The 14210-nt window shown below is 48.8% G+C and overlaps 1 protein-coding gene across 1 annotated transcript; it reads left to right on the plus strand.

The window, feature by feature from the left end:
- The first annotated feature begins 2091 nt into the window (after positions 1-2091).
- Frat1 (FRAT regulator of WNT signaling pathway 1) lies at positions 2092-4621 on the plus strand. Its single transcript, XM_055591571.1, has one exon. The coding sequence runs from the start codon at positions 2260-2262 to the stop codon at positions 3094-3096; it is 837 nt and encodes a 278-aa protein (XP_055447546.1). The 5' UTR covers positions 2092-2259; the 3' UTR covers positions 3097-4621.
- Positions 4622-14210: the final 9589 nt, after the last annotated feature.

The raw sequence follows: 14210 nt of genomic DNA on the forward strand, positions 1-14210 counted from the left end.
TGTCTGTGTGCAAATGCTTTATGACTAAAAATTTTTTTAATTTTTCGTTCTTCCAGAGCTGAGGACCAAGCCCAGGGCCTTGGGCTTGCTAGCAAGTGCTCTACCACTGAGCTAAATCCCCAGCCCTTTATGACTAATTTTAAAGCAACTTTTTATTATACAATTTACACATTACAAAATTCACCTTTTTTGTTTTGTTTTTGGTTTCTGGAGATAGGGTTTCTCTGTGTAGCCTTGGCTGTCCTGGACTCATTTTGTAGACCAGGCTGGCTTCAAACTCCCAGAGATCTGCCTGCCTCTGCCTCCCAAGTGCTGGGTTTCAGGCATATGCCACTGTGCCTTGCTGAAAATTCACTTATTTTATGTTTACAACTCATCTTTGTTGTTAAAAGAATGAAAATCCCAATTCATTCGATTTTACCAATGAAGACTCAGGAGCCAGATGCTGGGGTGAAAAACCTACTAGCTCAGTGAGGCAGAGAAAGAACATAGTTGACCTTTCTTACTCAGCTCACATACCAGTGAAAAAAGCCAAAAGCCTACTACTGAAATAACAACACAGGAGGAAAAGGCCAAAGGCTAAAAGCCAAACAGCTAAAGAGCTCTGTCTTCTTCTCCACTGTGTCTTAAATACCCTTCAACTCAAAGTCCCTCCTTTCTGCTAATCACTTCAGCTGGTTACGCTCAGCCCCTTGGCCTAAGGTTAACTTTATTAAATCCTGTGTACTGAAAGCTCTTGGATTAAAGGTGTGTGCTAGGGCTTAGCCACACCATAATCATCGGTTTACAATAAACTGAAAGTTCTTGGATTAAAGGTGTGTGTAAGGGAAGAACAAAAAAAATGAGTTTTTACAGTTCAGAATACCCGGGTTCACAATGGGATCAAATTTCCTGCAACCCCTCCTCTTCTTTTTCCTCCTCCTCCTCCTGCAGTGGTGAAACAGAAACTAGCACACAAGAGTTCCATGTAGCCAGGCTGGCCTCAAAGTTGCTATTTAGCCAGGAATGATTTTGAACTTGTGATCCTCATGCCTCCACCTTCCTAGTACTGAGATCACAAATATGTGTCACCACACAGATGGCTGTTGCAGTCCATTTGAAGAAGGTCATTGATTTCTATTAGCTCAGAAGTAAAGCTCTCCTATCATGTACAAGGCCTTGGATGTAATCCCCAACACTTTAAAAATAAATCGTTAAACAAACTTGACCTAGTGGCTCCCAAATGTAAGGTGAAGGCAAGAGGATCAAGAGTTCAAGGTTATCCTCAGCCACACACCCAATCCAAGGGGATACACAAGGCCCTGTCGCAAAATAAATAAACATTTTAAAAAATAAATACTTGGTTAACCATTAATCCAACATGTTATCTGGACCAGTTATAAAAGCCAGGGCTCTGTTTTCATATAAACAGCTCACTATTTGCCTTCCTTGCTACCCTTTGTAGGGGACTATTCTCCATTTGGCTGGTGAATTCCTTTAACACACACATTTTCCATATTACAGTTCCTTGCAATGGGCCAGTAGTCCAGGTTGCCCCTAGCCACCTTAGTGGCCCAATCAAGAAACACTGATCAGTGGCCGTTTTGCACCGCTTCCAACTCAGCCATCCACATCAGACAACAATCTCCATCCTCCCTTCCATCTCTGACAACATCCTTTCCCTAATCGCCACAGCGATTCCCAGCCTCGCTCCTTCTCTTTTCTATCCTCCCCTGAAGCTGGCACCCGAACCTTAAAAAAAAACGCCACTGCCTAAACCAAATCACTGGACGTGCTGAGGGGAGTGTGTGGAGGTGTAAGTGTGTGGAAGTGACTGTGTGTGGAAGAAACCAACCGAGGCTCCTAAGGTGTTCATTTTGTGAAACACCAACTAGGTCCGGCTGTAGAAACCAAAATCAGCTTCCCAGTGCGTCCTCGCACACAGTAGGCACGCCAAGGAGGCACGGGGGAAGCTAAGCTCCACTCTGTCCCCTGGCCCTGCAGGCTTCCCGCTGCCAAGGACACAGCAACCCCCGGGCGCGCGCAGTGGTAGCGGCCGCGCGACGTCACCCATTGTTTACAAATCAACCCGAGCCGGCAGCGTTCCGGCTCCCGCGGCTCTCAGGCGCGCGGTGCGACTGCCCGGTGGTCCCGGCTTCCGCGTCCCAGGCCCGACCCGGGCCTCTCCCCCTCTCCCGCCCCAGCCGCGGCCCGCCGAGCCCGCGGGCAACCGAGCCGCCAACGACGCCCACACAGCCGCGGGGGCCCGGGCGGGGGGCCATGCCGTGCCGGAGGGAGGAGGAGGAGGAAGCCGGCGACGAGGCGGAGGGGGAGGAGGACGACGACAGCTTCCTCCTGCTGCAGCAGTCGGTGACCGTGGGCGGCTCGGCCGACGTGGACCGGCTCATCGCCCAGATCGGCGAGACGCTGCAGCTGGACCCGGCGCACGACGGCCGGGCCTCGCCGTGTGCCGCCCCGGCGCCCCCGCCCCCACCCCCGCGGGTCCCGGCGGCGCTGCCCGCGGACCAGGCCCGGGCCCCGGCGAGGCGGCTGCTGCGTCCGGCGGCGCCTGCGGAGGCCGGAGACCCGGCGCCCCCGGGGGCCGTGCGCTGCGTGCTGGGGGAGCGCGGGCGCGTGCGGGGCCGGGCGGCGCCCTACTGCGTGGCGGAGCTCGCCGCGGGCCCCAGCACGCTGTGTCCTCTGCCCTCGCAGCCCGGCCTCGAGGGACCCTCAGGGACCGGGAAGCCAAGCACCCCGCAGCCTCTGGCCGGCCCGTGCCGGCGGGGTTGGTTCCGGAGCGCGGCCGCGTCCCGCCGCCTGCAGCAGCGACGCGGATCTCAGCCCGAGACCCGCACCAGCGACGACGACCCGCACCTGCTCCTGCAGCAGCTCGTGCTCTCGGGAAACCTCATCAAGGAGGCGGTGCGCAGGCTCCATTCGCGACGGCTACAGCTACACGCAAAGCTCCCCTCGAACGCGTTCCTCGGGCCTCTGTCCGCTCCGGTGCATGAGCCGCCTTCGCCCCGGAGCCCTCGCGCGGCCTGCAGCGACCCTGGCGCTTGCGCGAGGGGGGCGCGGCTCAGAACTGGGGACGACCTGCTTGTCCCTGGCAGCTAACAACCCAGGTGCCCACAGCACGAGCCTGTAGCTGGGTACCAAAGGATTCATCTAAGGCTGCACCCTCCCGGGCTGGTGGAGACAGGAATTTGGAAACGGAAAAATAAGCTAAGGAAGACAGCCGAAAGATCGCAAATATTTTCATGGGGTAACTGAAGTTGAGAGATCCAAACTCTTTGAAATCCAGGACTTGAAGGCAGATTTTATAGAGGGCACCGCAATCTGTCAGCAGGACTCCTTTTTTGGCGTGATCCAACCTAGTCACTGCAATTCCGCGCAGACTCTCCTGGGCAAGCCGGCGACCACGTGGCCACGGTGCTTGCTCTCAGGATCGGCTCGACCAGCCCTAGAACGAAGGACGATGATCTTAGTTACTTGCTGCACCTACCAGGGCTGGTTCCCGATCCCCTTTGGGGGAGGGGGAACAAGAGTGGACGTGATTTCGGGGAGAACTCCAAAATGCCACACGTGAACATTTTACAACGGCAGTTAAAAGACCATCTCGTATCTTTTGCGGAGCTGGTTTTAATGTACAGCATGCGGCACCACGAAAGGACCCTCTTGGGCTGAATAGAAAGAAGTAACTTCTTTTGGTCCTCTTTTTTTTTTTTTTTTTTGGAACGTTACTGTTACCGGAGCGTTAATGTTAAGTCTGTACCCCACGAGTGTGGGGGTGGGAGGGGGCAGTGAGCGGTGTTGGGTGATGGAAGGGTATGGTGAAGCACGGAGTGAAACCTCCCGCCTTCCTAAAGTGTGTTTTCAAAGGCCGTGGGTCTCTTCTTGGGTTTAAGCTCGCTATTTCCTGGGTGTGCACCGTGTTGTGAGGCTCCAGCACGGAGACTAGCCTAGTTGCCTTGCTGAGAGAGAAGCATACAGTTTTGCAAATGTTGGGGTCCCCCTAAGGAAGGGCGCCACCTTCTGGAGTGGGGCTTGGGGGTGGTGGGTGCTGGGTGTCCGAGCTTCCCTCCTGAGGCCACCGCCCCTGCCCCTCCCTTTGGCTTGCACAGAAACCGTCTTGAGACAGTGACCCACCCCGTTTCCCCCTTTCCCGACTCAATCGGGGTGCCGCTGATCCTTGCGAGGTTCCCCATAACGGGCCCTCCAGGGACACAGCTTGGGACGCAGTCTCACACAGCCGCTGATAACGGGCCCCCGGGACCATTTGTGATAACAGCTGCAATTCCCTGGATAGAGTTGATTTCCTCCTGACCCTCCCCCAGCTGTGCCAGCTCGCCTTTGTAAGTGAAGGAAACCGAGTAGAAAATGTGACCCTCCAAATGGAAAAGCTGCAGGCTTTTCACTATTGTGACTGTGAAGTGCTTGGAAATACTGTTCACTCTGAGCTACCGTTTCGTTTTAGTTTTACAAAGTCAGTGGCTTGTTCAGCATCCAGATATGGCCATTGACATATCTACACTTCGCACCGGAGTGACTAGAATTGTGGCTGTCCTGATTATAGGATTTTAACTTAACTGAAATAACTGTTTTTGAATAAATGTGTGGGGTTTTTTTGTTTGCTTTTATTTTGTTCTTGCCTCCAGTGGGAAAGATGTGCAGAACACACTTCTCTGATCTCCATAAACATGAAAACACTTGAAATCCCTGTCAGCCTCCTTCTCGGATGGTAATTAGAGACCTTTGTGTGTGAGCAGCTCACTAGTTAGACGAGGTCTGTGCAGCTGGGTGTGTGTCTGGGCTGGCATGAAATTAAATGAAAGTGAGGTCAGGTTTGGACCAATCCCATTCGCCAAACCTCAGAGCCGGTTGGGTGTGGGGCAGGACATCAAATCACCAGGTCTGCTGTCCGGGACCCTTACTGCCCCTCCCCCTTTCTGGCATCATAAAGCCGGCTGTTTATCGGTGCTACTCAAGATACAAGCCTGATGCTAGGAGCGCTGGCTGACTCCTCCCTCTCTGCCCTTGGTACATTTACTCCCATTCTGTGTCAGCCATGACACAACCACCCATTTCTATCCCTTTCTGAAATACTTCAGTGTGTTCCCTGAAGGAAGGAGCTGAGTTGGGTAACAGAAAGGATGCCTAGTTTTTACATCCACTTGTGAAGTTGGGATGGGACCTTGGAAAAGTATTGGGACCCTAGATTTTTTTTTTTTTCGTTTCCAGAACAAGTTTCAAGTAGCCAGGTGACTGGGGCCCTCGATTTTTCTTTCAACAGAAACCCACTCATTGAGCATGCTACCTGTGTCCTAGTTGTCAGCTCTCTTTTGACTCTACCTTACATCTTAAATTCATCAGACACACATGTCCCTGAGGGGCAGCTTCAGAATATCTCAAGCAGGTCATTTCCCATGACCTGCCCAGCAAGGGAAGGACTAGTATGGGGCCTCACAGACAAGGAAAGGGCCTCTGCGGTACAGTGCTGAGCTTGTGTGGACGGTGGGTTAGGCAGAGGCTCTGGTAAGGCCATGGCCCTGAGATCTCAGCCAGAGTCCTTAGTTAAGGACAGACTTCTCAGAGGTCTGAGGCTGAGCAATCCAGGGCTTTCTCTCCATTCCCAGAATGGCCACGATCAAACGCTAAGGCCCTGAAGAGCTGGATTCTTGTAAGCATGTTATGTTTCTATCCCAGCACTTGGGAATCTGAGACAGAAGGCCTGCTGCAAGTTCCAGGCCAACCTAGGCTACAGAATGAGACCATGCCTATAAAGAAGCAGCCAGAGCTCACCCAGGATTGTTCTCCCTGGAAAAAGGAAACAGAAACCAGGCTTGGTACATGCTCATAATCCCAGCACTTGGAGGGGCAGGCAGGTGAATCAGGAATTCAAGGTCATCCTTAGTTATATATTGGGGACAGCTTGGGCTGCATGAGGCTTTCTTTCTAAAGGGGTGGGAGGAGTGAGGAAACGAACATACTATGCATGAGGTGCTTGAAATGCAGTACAGTTCTATAAACCTTTTTATAAAAATCCTGCCAAGGACCTAACAATGGTAGCGCTCATGCCTAGAATATGCATGGTCCTGAATTACACACACACACACTTCTGCCAAGGTAAGTACGATGGCATACATGTAGTTCCAGTTCCTCAGGAGGCTGAAGCAGAAGGGGTGAGTCAGCCCTGGGGTTTGTATTTTTTAAGATTTATTTTATGTGTATGAGTATTTGCCTGAATGTATACATGTGTGCCATATCCATGTCTGGTGGTCTCAGAGTCAGAACCAGTTCAGATTCACTGGAAGTGGAGTTACAGTGTAGGTGCTGAGAACTGAATTTGCAAGTGCAACAATTGTTCTTAGCTGCTGTGACATCCCCAGGCCAAGAGTCTGAAACCAGCCTGGGCAATATGGCAAGATCCAGCTCATCTCTCCCTCTCCATTCTTTCTAAGATATTTCAAAAAGCACTTAATATAAGGTAAATAAGTAAAAATTCCAGACCTTGCCAAGTTCTGCTCACCCTTAAATACTTATTTAGAATAGAAGTCGGAATTTGTGTAAATGATTGTTATGTGAACTGTATGCTTACATGTGTGTTCTCAGGTTAGCACATTGAACCTGAGTTTCATGAAAATTAAGCAAGATACACCCAACCATATTAGACCATTCTATGGATGGTCTATAGCCCAAGAACATGGGATAGACAGAGTGATTCTCTAAAGCCACTGGTGATGCCTGTCAGTCTAGAAGGCAGATCTTTGGTCTCCCAGTCCAGGCCTCTCCTCGTGTCTGGTTGTCCAGATTGGTGACCTTCACATTGGAGCCCTGGAAATGTCCCAGCTTCCCTGATGGAGCTGTGGAATGCCGGGTATGCTGTAACAGTTTTTATTTTCTGAGACAGGGTCTCTCGTAGCCCAGGTTGGCCTTCAACCTTCACTCTTGATCATCCTGCTTCAACTTCCCAAGTACTGAGAGAACAGGTGTTATTGAGTCCTGGGGTTGAACCCAGGGTTTCATGCATGCTAAACACGCACTCTACCAACAGGACTTCCTTCCTTGCCCACTATAACCATTTTTTTAATTTTTATTTTTTTTTTTTTGTGTGTATATGAGTGCTCTATCTGCATGTGTGGACAGTTAAGGGTGTAGATGGTTGTGAGCCACCATGTTGTTGCTGGGAATTGAACTCAGGACCTCTGGAAGAGCAGACAGTGCTCTTAACCTCTGAGCCATCGCTCCAGCCCCAATAACCTTTTTTTTTTTTTTTTTACAAAATATCCTGCACACTAGGAAGACAGATGGTTACAGAAGATGTCTGGGTGAGATAAAAGACCAAAGCTACAAACTGAATGAAACAACTAAAATTAATCAATTAGCAAAAAAGTGATTTGGATAAAAGAAAAGCACATCTTACAGAACACTCCAAAATCTGCCACCCTAGGACCATTCTAATCCAGGCTTAAATGCTCTTTGAATTCAATTTTTATCTCTTTTTTTTTTCTTCTAGTTCTTTTTCCAGCTTAGAAGCAGGAACATGGAGTGAAGATCAGACAACACTTTCCTACCCAGCAAAGTCTGTGTTGAACCCTGTGATCCCTTCCTCCCAATCAGAAAAGAGTTACCTTGACAACCAAATTACTAACTCACTCAATTAGCGTGCCCCCCCCCCCCCCGCCTTCCACCAATGCTCAGTAATCACAGAATGTCAGCCCTCAAGAGCTCAGGCTTTGCTGGCTGGGCCTCCCACCTCATCCAGAGATGGAGGTGCATACCACATGATACTGTGAAAGCTGGTACAGGCGAAGAAGAAAAAACTCCCCTGGGCAGGATTCCTATCCATATCTAAAGGGAATGTGAATGACCTGGCCTTGTGTCTCCCCAGACACAGGAAGCAAGAGCTGGGCTCTACAGGCAGCCCTCTGAGGCTAGCTGTGTGCTTTGGGACAGGGTCTACAAGCTCCTAATGTCAAAAAATGCATCTGCAAAAATGGGATAAGTACCTAAATTGCAGAATTGTGGGAGATTTGATAATCCATAGGAAGCAGACGAAAAAAGAAAACATCACTCCTGTAAGCTTGTTCGATCTTCAGCCCCTTCTTTCCCTTTCCTTCCTCCTCCTTTCCCCCTCTTCCTTATGAGAGCTCATGAATAGATCATATCACAGAGCTATATACCATCAACCCTGGTCTCTCTTAAAAATCAAAGAAAATCGTGGGCTGTCAAGATGTCTCAGTTGAGTAAAGGTGCTTACTGCTTTGCCTGAAAACCAGTTTGATCCCTTGGACCCACATGGGAGAAAGAAAGAACCAGCTCTCATAAGTTGTCACAACTCTTGTGTGTGCTATGGCATGTGCATGCCTACAGACATAAAATTAATTTAAAAAAAAAAAAAAAAGGCACAGCGAGGGGGATGCCCAGCTGTAAGCGGAGGAGAATGACAAATTCAAGGTCACCCTTGTTCACATGGCAAGATCAAGGGCAGCCTGAGTGACATGAGCGCCTGTCTCAAAACACAAACCAAAAAGGCCCAGAGACTGGGGATAGGGTTCAGGGATAGCATGTCCAGAGCCCTGGGTCTGACCTTCATCACTTCAAACCTGTCTCCTCTGAGGTAGGACCACTGGATCTCAAACCCAGTTGTAGTTTCACAGGAAATTGTTAAAGGTAGCTTATACTGAAGACATTATCTACGTGTTCACTAAGGAAGGGGTAGAGGTCACTTTCTAGCCCAGCCAGAGAGGAGACTTGTTTGGAATTTGTAGAGCAGGGTCAGCAGGATTATCACAAGCTATCACAAGAAGGGTAGACGGGATAGCCTGGGCCCCAGTTCTTATGACCCCCTCCCTTCTTGTTAGAAAGCCCACCCTCTTCTAATTCAATTTCTCTGCTCAGCTGAAGTTCAGCTTGCCTGCCCTCTGCACTTCCCTATAATTTGTGCTGAGAAAAATCATGCTATTGTGTCTCAGGAATTGTGTTCCAGTTCATTTTGTTCCCTGCCTCATCTTATTTACTGTCATTACAGAGCTATCTCAGCGAGTCATATGTGTATGCCTCCTTCCCAAAGAGATTACAGATTCTTTGATGGTGGCAGAATGACAAAATGAAGAGGATGTTTTAAGCAGATTGCTGAGCCACATGGCATGGGGAATGGACTGAGGCTGAGGGAGACTATTTATGGTCACCCAGATCTCTGGCTGGCCATTACAGCAACCAGGCACCAGGCGATAAAGACCCCATGAGTAGCGAGAGGAAAAGACAAGAGACATTTCCGAAAGAAAACCCACAGTACAGTACCACGTAGCCGTAAAATGCTGTGTTGGAGCCAGACTTCCTGGCTCCTTCCTATAACCCTGGGTAGTTTTCTTCACCTCTCCAGTAATAACAAGAGTTCCCACCTGATAGGATTGTCTTGATACTAGTAAAACCCTGCCTGGAGCAGGGCTGCATTTAGTACTAGCGCTTGGGTATTGGCATTCAGTAAATATTTGCAGAGCAAACAAATGGGAGTGATTTCAACAGAGTGTGACACAAGCTAAGGGTGCCTGGGAAGGAGATGATGGACTGAGTTGCCTGGAAGTCTGAAGTTGGAGGGACAGAGCCTGAAAAGGGAGAAAAGGGGCCTGAAAACGTGGCTGAGGGGCTGCGGGTTTGTCCAGTCAATGTGTGGCTCTGGGTCTCATACCTGGCACCATAAAACAAAATTCACCAAGGAGAAAAAGGTCAAGGCAAGGATTCCTCAGCCAAGAGAAAAACCATGCTTAGTTGAAGGTAAGTAGGGGGTCAGGAGCAAGCAATCAAAGGGAGCTGCTCTGAAGGACTAGGCTCCTGGCAGAGGAAGAAAGAATGTGGTGGGCTCCAGGGGAGGGACTGAGAAATTATGTGTTTGTAGTTTATATGACAGAACCCTGGATCACAAACTGACCTACAGTAGAGAACCCCAGAATGGGACCAGGAGTCAAATCAACATTCTATTTAACCTTTTAGCTTGGGAAATGTTTCTGTGAATGAATTGCCTGTAGCTAATGGAAAAAAAACAAAACCTGAAGTTGATACCAAGGAGGTTAGTAACTGTTTCTCCTTATCAACTGCTAACTGACTCATGGGAGGTGACCCCAGCTGATAGGCTGCCCAGGCATCTTATTTGACTTATTGATTTGGGTGGGTTAAAAAGGCACAAGCAGGTTATCATCCTGCTACCTTTGCCCTGCCTCTGCCCTGTTTCTGTTTAACTGTCAAAATTAGATCTCACAGCCTAATACCGAAAAGGACTTTTCCCTAGGTGTTTCCTGAAAAACTCCCAGATACTGAAGTCACAAACAGGAGCCTCTTTCTTCCTTTTATTTCCTTTCAAACTAAATTTGCAGCTCACGCCTGTAATCCCAGCACTCAGGGAGGCAGAGGCAGATGGATCTCTGTGAGTTCAAGGCCAGCCTGCTCTACAAAGCGAGTCCAGGATAGCTGAGACTACACAGAGAAACCCTGTCTGGAAAACCAAAAATAAAATAAAATAAATTTGCTTCATTTTATGGGAGCAATACAAGCCGTTTTCTTCAAACACATCTTAAATAGTACTTTTTTTTTTTTCCCATCTGGGATGAGGATGGGATTAACTCAGTGCAGGTGTTGAAAACACTCTACTTGAGCCTTCAAGATGGCTAAGTTAGTAAAGACCCTTTTTGGTAAGCCTAACAATATTGATACAATCCCTAGGACCCACGTGGTGAAAGGGAAGAGCTCTGCATGTTCTCTGCATGTTCGCACCGGTGCACAGGCACAAATGCACATACATACATGCTTGTGTATACACACGCACAAATAAATGTAATGAAAAATTTGGGGGGCAGGGTTTCTCTGTGTAGCCTTGGCTGTCCTGGAACTTGCTCTGTAGACCAGGCTGATCTCAAACCACCCCCCTTTCCTCCCAAGTGCTGGGATTAAAGGTTTGTGCCACCATCGCATCGCCTGGCTAAAAAAAACCAAAAAACCAAAAAACAACTTTTAAAAAAGGCTGGTGAGATGGCTAGACAGGTAAAGGGACCTACTGCCAAGCTGGATAATCTAAATCTGATTCCTGAAACCCACATGACAGAAGGAAGCACTAACTTCCACAACTTGACTACACACACACACACACATACACACAGAGAGAATGCATGCACCATTACTGTCATGGTGTATACCTGTATTCCCAGTGCTTGGGATGCAAAAGGAAGAGGATCAAGAGTTCAAGACCAGGACTGGAGAAATGGCTCAATGGTTAAAAGCACTGTGTGTGTGTGTGTGTGTGTGTGTGTGTGTGTGTGTGTGTGTGTGTGTGCGCGCGCGCCAGGCGGTGGTGGCACTCCTTGGGAGGCAGAGGCAGGCGGATCTCTGAATTTGAGGCCAGCCTGGTCTACAGATCGAATTCCAGGACAGCCAAGGCTACACAGAGAAACCCCATTATGGAAGAATAAACAGAGCATTTACTGTTCTTGCAAAGGACACAGCTTTAAAGGGGAGATGAACTTCAGTATTCAAAAACTGTCAGTGCAGGTCTCTGACCAAGATCTAGCTCCATGTGCCCTGGAGGTCTGTAGCCTGCGGGCTTGTCCACAGGGCCAACGTGAACACAACTGCTCAGCCATTGTGTAAACCCAGCAGCTCGCTCTGCAGCCTCCTTGGCTTCCCACCCTTGGTTCTTCTCCTATTTTCTGTCTGCTTCTGAGTGTATTCTCATCTTTCCCCCAGAAAACTGATGACCTGATCTTTCTAAGGTACTTAGCACAGAGCCTGGCTCTTGGCAAGCACTAAGTACATTAGCCAGTGTTTTTACAGTTGTCCTGAAGACCATTTCCCAGGCTCTAGCAAGCCATCTTAGCCTCAACTGCCAAATCTTTATCATCAGCTCTTATCACTCAGGTCCTAGCCATTTGAGACTCTGGCTGCCGTCCCTGTAACTTCTTTCCTGAGTGTCCTAACCAACCCTCCCCACCAACAACCCAAATCACCTGACACAACCCAGCTTCTCCTTGTCATTTCCGTAGAGCTGTGGTCCCTCTCGCTCAGTATTACAGAATGTTATCAGGGGAACTTAGGCACCAGTCCTTTCAGAAGATAAGAGTCATTTCAACCCTGCATCTCTCCACCGTTCTGTGGCCATCATTCCAAGGACCAAGTGTCCCAGCCAAAGTCATTCCTGGGCTGAGTACTAGGAATGGGCCATTCCAAGATGCAGTATTTTTAGATGGCCTTTGCTTCCTCCAGTAACCTCACTGAGACACTTTCAGGACTGGAGCTGGCTCTAGGCATTCTCTGGCCTTTATAAATGGCTAGATCATACTTGGGACTAGAGAATTTTGGTCAAAGACCATGGCCAACAATGAGAACTTTGTCATCAAACCCAATGGAGTCCAAGGGGGTCTTCTAGAGGAGACATCAAGTCTCTGGGGGAGTCAGTCCCCCTTAGCCTAAAATTCATGCAGGCTTTTTTTTTTTTTTTTAGTTTTTAAAGATTTATTTAATGAATGCTCTGTCTTCATGCACACCAGCCAGAAGGGGTCATCAGATCTCATTACAGATGCTTGTAAGCCACCATGTGGGTGCTGGAAATTAAACTCAGGATCTCTGGAAGTACAGCCAGTGCTCTTAATCACTGAGCCCTCATGCAGGCTTTTGAAGGCTTTCTTGAACACATACCAACCTGAGAGACCATCTATTCAAAGCATGCCTAGTGAAATCCATGCTCTCAGGGCTAGTGGTGTCACAGTCTGGCAGGGGGAAAGGAGGGATGGATGACTAATGTTGGAAGACAGGCTAAAGGGTGTTCAGGGAAAGCTCCCCTCTGGACTCCAAGCCTGAAACCATCTGGGAGGACTTTTGTATCCAAGTTGGCAGGACATTACTCATGACATGTGGCATGTTGAAAAAGACTGGCTTGTGAGGGCTATGTTCAGGACTGGCTCTACAAGTAACAGGAGGGTGGCTGTAATTCTCTCCCACATTTTCCCTCCTGCTATTGTGGAGTGTCAGCCTAGCAAATCTAGTTATTTCTAGAACTTCCTTAGAATCTAGACGGAAACCGTTAAAGCTGTGCATGTTCCCTGAACAATATTACATGTTATCATTATTAAAATGTTTCACTCAGGTTTAGTTGTCCATGCCCTTAATCCCAAGCATGCAGGAAACAGGGGACCTCTGTGAGCTCCAGGCCAGCCTGGTCTACATAGAGTTCCAGGCCAACCAGGGATACACAAGCCATCTCAAACAAAACAAAAAACAGAACGAAAATATTCCTCTTTGCCTTCCCCACCACACCTCAAAAGCCACGAGGGCAACCTCTGGCTTGAAGCAAGAGAGCAACTTCAAAAGCTTGGAGCTTGGATTCTGCCCTTCCACTGGAACTTATAAAAGGTGCCCACTAGGATATGTTCCCAAATCAGAGCTCAGTTTCCTTATCCTCCCTTAGTTGGTTGGGTCCTGTAGATGTCTGTCCTTGGCAGAAGTAACCATTCCAACTTTATTCGAAGAGCTATTCCAGCCAGGCTGGGGTCCCCTAGAATGTCCACATAGGATGAAACCTGTTTCATGAGTCCCAGGCTCATCTTACAGAGAACCTGGGATTCTGAATGAACCAGCCACATGCTCTTTGTTGTGTGCCTCCTAGGCAACTCCTGGTCCCTTTGTAGCAGAGGTCTCAGCCCTCAAACCTGATGTTCTTGGGCATCTCAGACTCCATCTCACCCTGCATCCCCAGCAACTTATATCTGTATGTAGCTGAGATACAAGAAGTGAGAATGGGGATGCTCTTGTGAATACTTGGTGAGCCAAGGCCTGGAGGACTTTCTTAAGAACCCCATTAAATTCACCTCGGGAGAATATGGTGTCAAGAATGCCTCACATGGGCTGTGTGTGTACCTGGACCTACGGTCACTGTGGAGGTGGAGAAACGGAGAATCCTCATATGAAGAGACCAGCCTGGGCAAGTTAGCCAGATCCTGCCTCGAAATAAAAAGCTAAGTGTGACACCACACACCTCTAACCCCAGCGTTTAGGAGGTTGAGGCAGGAAGACGGCAAATTCAAAGCCAGGCTAGGTGGGGGAAATGGAGTTGGGGGACAGCTCAGCAGGTCTTAAGGCACCGGCACTTGATGCACAAACATGGGAAACTCAGCTTGTATCCTTGGCACACATACTTTAAAAAAAAAAAAAAAAGCTGGGCGTTAATAGTGCACGCTTTTAATCCA

The sequence above is a fragment of the Psammomys obesus genome, unplaced genomic scaffold, assembly GCF_907164565.1.
Source record: "Psammomys obesus unplaced genomic scaffold, mPsaObe1.curated_primary_1811, whole genome shotgun sequence".
Taxonomy (NCBI): domain Eukaryota; kingdom Metazoa; phylum Chordata; class Mammalia; order Rodentia; family Muridae; genus Psammomys; species Psammomys obesus.